Here is a 5,629-nt window from a genome sequence, read left to right on the forward strand (position 1 = left end):
TACGCTAGGGTCATATGGTGTTTGAGATGGTGTGCAGTCCGAATATCCAAAACGACTCAACACCTTCTCAACGTAATGGGATTGCAGAAGTGTGATCCCACCCTCATTATCTCTCAGTAGCTTGATGTTCAAGATAACATCAGCCACACCAAGGTCTTTCATCTCAAAGTTCTGAGATAGAAACGATTTGACCTCCTCAATGACTTTGAGGTTTGTTCCGAATATCAGTATGTCATCAACATACAAGCACAGTATAACTCCTTCGCCCCCACCATGGCGATAGTATACACATTTGTCAGCCTCATTAACAACGAAACCAACAGATGTCAGAGTTGTATTAAACTTATCATGCCATTGCTTAGGTGCTTGTTTTAGGCCATATAAAGATTTTATCAACCTACACACCTTTCTTTCCTGACCATCTATCACAAAGCCATCAGGCTGTTGCATGTAGATTTCCTCCTTTAGCTCTCCATTTAGAAAAGCCGTCTTAACATCCATCTGATGGACGAGAAGACCATGTGAGGGCGCCAACGAGAGTAATACTCGAATGGTGGTCAGTCTAGCCACAGGTGAATAAGTATCAAAGAAATCTTCCTCTTCTTGCTGGTCATAGCCCTTGGCCACAAGCCTAGCCTTGTACTTTTCAATCGTACCATCGGGCCTAAGCTTCTTTTTGAACACCCACTTACATCCCAGTGGTTTGCAACCATAGGGACGGTCAGTGATCTCCCATGTCCCGTTAGCCATGATGGAATCCATCTCGCTACGGACCGCATCCTTCCAGTAGTCAGCTTCTGGAGAGGCATACGCTTCTAAAATAGAAGTGGGAGTATCATCCACGAGGTACACGAAGAAATCATCACCAAAGGTCTTTGCAGTCCTTTGTCTCTTGCCCCTACCAAGGGTTTCCTCGTCATCCTCCTCAGGATTTTCATCATGTGTTTGTTCATAATATTCCATAGGGATGGCAGGTTCAGGAGTCTCCTCAGATTCTTGTCTAGAAGTGCTTTGCATATCTCTCATAGGAAAAATATCCTCAAAGAATGTAGCATCCTTAGACTCCATAATTGTACGGATCTTCTGGTCAGGTACCTCAGATTTCACTACTAGAAATCTATAGCCAACGCTGTTCTTAGCGTAGCCCAAATTAATGCAGTCCACGGTCTTATGTCCAAGCTTACGCTTTTTGGGGATCGGCACGTTGACTTTCGCCAAACAGCCCCAAGTGCGCAGGTACGGGAGTGTCGTCCTTCTCTTTGCCCATTTCTCATAGGGAGTGATCTCACTATCCTTTGTCGGAACTTTATTCAGGACATGACATGCCGTCAATATAGCCTCCCCCCACCATGCCTTGGATAAACCCGATGTATCTAACATGGCGTTAACCAAATCAGTTAGAGTACGGTTTTTCCGCTCGGCAACCCCATTTGACTGGGGTGAATAGGGAGGCGTCCTCTCATGAATAATGCCGTGTTCCGCACAGAAGGAATCAAACTCACTCGAGAAGTACTCTCCACCACGATCTGACCGGACTCGTTTAATTTTCTTTTCAAGTTGATTTTCAACTTCTGCCTTATAGATTTTAAAGTAGTGTAGAGCCTCATCTTTAGTATTTAACAGATACACATAGCAATATCTAGTGGAATCATCTATCAATGTCATGAAGTATCTCTTTCCACCTTTAGTCAACACACCATTCATCTCGCAGAGATCAGAATGTATGAGTTCTAATGGTGCCAGGTGTCTCTCCTCCGCGGCCTTATGAGGCTTGCGAGGTTGCTTAGCTTGCACACATGAAAGGCACTTAGAACCTTTGGCTAAAGTGAAACTCGGGATTAAATCCAACTTGGCTAGCCGCGTCATAACACCAAAACTAATGTGACAAAGACGTGAATGCCAAACTTCAGATTCATTAACATTCGAATGAATATGGTTCACGACTTTATTACAAAAATCTGCAAGGGAAAGGCGGAACATCCCTCCGCTCTCATAACCTTTTCCAACAAAGAGTCCATATTTTGTAACAACTAATTTATTAGACTCGAAAACCAACTTAAACCCTTCTCTACATAGAAGGGAGCCACTAACGAGGTTCTTCTTGATGGCGGGGACATGCTGCACGTTCTTCAGCTGCACGATCCTTCCCGAAGTAAACTTCAGATCGACCGTGCCAACACCATGAACAGAAGCACTCGCGCCATTCCCCATCAATACGGACCCGTGACCTGTGACCTGGTAAGAAGTGAACAATGAAATGTCAGCACACACATGAACACCTGCACCTGTGTCCACCCACCAATCGTTGGGTTGAAACACTGAAAAAACAGTAAATAAATTACCGTACCCAGATGCACCATTCTCATTGTTGCCCACAATCATGTTGACAGACTTGGAGTCCTCTCCTGACTTCTTGTACTTGTTTGGGCACTTGTTGGCCCAATGTTCAACCGAACCACAAGTAAAGCAGCCCTCGTCCTTCTTGTTCTTCTTGAAGGTCTTCTTACCCTTCTTCTTAAAGTCGGTATTGTGTTGGACACCGTTCTTTCCCTTGGGCTTGTGGGAGTTGAAGTTCTTCTGGTTCACCATGTTGGCAACAGAAGTCCCTTCGGCCCCTTTTCCGTGCGAGTCTTTTGCCCTCGAATTCTGATCAACACTCAGATGGCCAATGACATCCTCCACAGAGAATTCACGCCTCTGATGTTTCAGAGTGGTGGCAAAGTTCCTCCAGGAATTAGGGAGCTTAGCGATTATGCAGCCCGCGACAAACTTGCCCGGTAACTCGCACTTGAGAAGCTCAAGTTCCTTAACAATGCATATTATCTCATGAGCCTGCTCCAATACAGGACGGTTTTCAACCATCTTGTAATCGTGGAACTGCTCTATAATATACATCTCGCTCCCTGCATCGGCGGCCCCGAATTTAGATTCGAGCGCCTCCCACAAGTCCTTGGCGACATGCACATGTAAATATGCATCGACCAGTTTATCTCCGATCACGCTAAGAACTGCTCCGAGAAACACAACGGTAGCCTCCTTGAACGCCTTCTCCTGTTCAGGAGCAATCGTTCCCGTGGAGACACCGGTGACCCAGAACACGTTCATAGCCGTGAGCCATAACGTGGTCTTAGTCTGCCAACGCTTGAAGTATGTACCGGTAAACTTATCCGGTTTCAGTGCAGCGGCAAAGCCACTTGCCGAGAAATTCCTACACATAATAGGTTTTTGGATTGTTGAGTAAATAGGCAATTTCTCGATTAAATTAATCCATGAGTAAATCACTAGCATGGCATTGACTAAGTTGATGACGTACTGACTCTGATCTAAACATGCACGTACTAAGCAAACAGTAGACAAATCTACACATACTGCTAGTACTGCTAATATGAAAATAATCAGGAGCGGGATAAACGAGTTATACCCTCCAGTGGGCCACGCAGAGGCCGCGGCTTTGGTGGCAGCAGCGGCGTCCTCGGCGGCCTTCTTGTCGGCTTCAGCTTTCTCGGCGGCGGCACGGTCGGCGGCGGTGGACATGGTGATGATGAAGGCGACACGGACGTAGAGGAAGTAGACGATCGGAAGCGAGCAGTCGCGTAATCGCTGCCCAGAAACCTATTCGCCCCTCACCCCGTACAGGAACCAGAAGGGCGTAGTTTCGGAGACCTGCTCTCCTGTCGACCGTGTACGCGGCGGACGGGATGGAGTCACCGGCGGCAGCAGCAGCAAAGGAACGACGGTGGGCGTGCGCGTGACCAGATGTGATCTGTTCATTGCGGCTAGGGTTAGGAGACACCGCATACTTATAGGCGCAGCCGCGTGGAGAGACGTGGGCTCGACCCACGTCCGAGTCCGTGACAGCCCACGATCCGACGTCTCAGATCGTGGCCCAGCTGTCAGAAAACTCTCCGTTAGTGACTGGCAAAAATAAGCGCGTAGGTGTGAGCTCGGCTCGGCTCAATCCCGCAACCCGCGGCGCGGCGCGTCGTGACGAGGCGTGGCGTGGCGTGGCGAGGCGGGCGGCGGAGGAGGAGTGCGCGAGGGCCTCTTCTCTTCTCAAGCTCCAATAGCATGTAGAAGAGAAACCCTTATAAACCACTCCAACTCTCCTTCCACTTCCGGGGTGGGACTAAACTTCCCACCACACCTAGTGCCATATAGCCCACATGGGCCCTTAGAGATTTTTCAGAAATTGCAATATGGGCCTAGAGCCCATCTCAGATTTCAGCAATCCCCCACCAGATCTCGAGGGCCCATTGTGTCCTCTGTTCCAATTGCTGTTTCGATATACCAGTGTTTCAGTAAAGACCTGTTAAGGTTGAACTTCACCTAAAACAAGTGGCTACACTCCTTCACAACTGAACAATGGACTATGCCTTGAATTGTCAGTTTGGCGTAAAGAAGTTTCACTACATGTCTTACTAGTACTAGGCTGCCGAAGGCTGACCCCTCGGGTGGAGCATATAAGTCACACTCCTGGCCTATTCATGAGCTTACTAGAGATCACCCCAATCTCATAGACTGTGACCAGCAGTCGGGCTCATATAGGTGTGTTCCTCCAAAGATCGCTCTGTAGGATAGCATCTTGCTTTTATAAGCTTTGGAACACATTGAGACCGTAGTCATCCTACCATACAGTATCGAGAGTATTGCATCTCCAACGGAGTGGGTTAGTATAGTTACTCTCCTCAGTTCACCACTGGCTTGTTTTCCCAGGTCCTAGTTCACGGGATCTCCGATCACATAGGTTGGGTTACCACCATGGCAACTCATGTGGGTCTCATACCCATCTCCCTCGATGCATTATCTATCACAACACGTGATAGCCCTTTTGTAAAGGGATCTGCCAGATTCTTAGCAGTATGGACATAGTCCAACGCTATCACTCCGGAGTTTCTTAATTTTCTAACAGCTTTTAATCTCATTCTTATGTGTTTGGTGGACTTCATGTCGTCCTTCGAACTCTTCACCTTGGTGATGACAGTCTGATTATCACAGTTCATAAGGATAGCCGGAACCAGTTTATCAACCAATGGCAAGTCCATCAAAAGATCTCGAAGCCATCTCGCTTCAACACCAGATGTGTCTAATGCCGTTAATTCTGCTTCCATTGTCGATCTCGTTAAGATCGTTTTCTTGCAAGACTTCCAGGAAACAGCGCCACCTCCAAGAGTAAACATATACCCAGTTGTGGCCTTCATCTCATCAGCATCAGAGATCTAATTCGCATCACTATACCCTTCAAGTACCGACGGGTATCCGGTATAGTGAAGTCCATAGTTCATTGTACCTTTCAGATAGCGCATAACTCTCTCAACAGCATGCCAATGTACATCACCCGGTTTGGAAACAAACCGGCTCAGTTTGCTCACAGCAAACGCGATGTCAGGCCTCGTTGCGCTCGCTAGGTACATCAATGAACCAATGATTTGAGAGTATCTCAATTGATCTTTAGCCATGCCTTTGGACATTCGAATCAATACGCTAGGATCATATGGTGTTTGAGATGGTGTGCAGTCCGAATATCCAAAACGACTCAACACCTTCTCAACGTAATGGGATTGCAGAAGTGTGATCCCACCCTCATTATCTCTCAGTAGCTTGATGTTCAAGATAACATCAGCCACACCAA

General features: G+C 47.3%; 1 protein-coding gene across 1 annotated transcript; it reads right to left on the bottom strand.

Moving 5' to 3' along the window:
• Positions 1-2,210: 2,210 nt before the first annotated feature.
• LOC147977352 (uncharacterized) lies at positions 2,211-5,108 on the bottom strand. Its single transcript, XM_087521136.1, has 3 exons — positions 4,968-5,108; positions 2,348-3,501; positions 2,211-2,235 (listed from the first exon to the last, which is right to left on the bottom strand). Exons 1-3 carry the CDS (start codon positions 5,106-5,108, stop codon positions 2,211-2,213), a joined length of 1,320 nt encoding a protein of 439 aa, XP_087377262.1.
• Between the last annotated feature and the right edge of the window lie 521 nt (positions 5,109-5,629).

Source organism: Triticum urartu, chromosome 4A, assembly GCF_056163025.1.
Source record: "Triticum urartu cultivar PI428250 chromosome 4A, HENAU_Tu73, whole genome shotgun sequence".
Taxonomy (NCBI): Eukaryota; Viridiplantae; Streptophyta; class Magnoliopsida; order Poales; family Poaceae; genus Triticum; species Triticum urartu.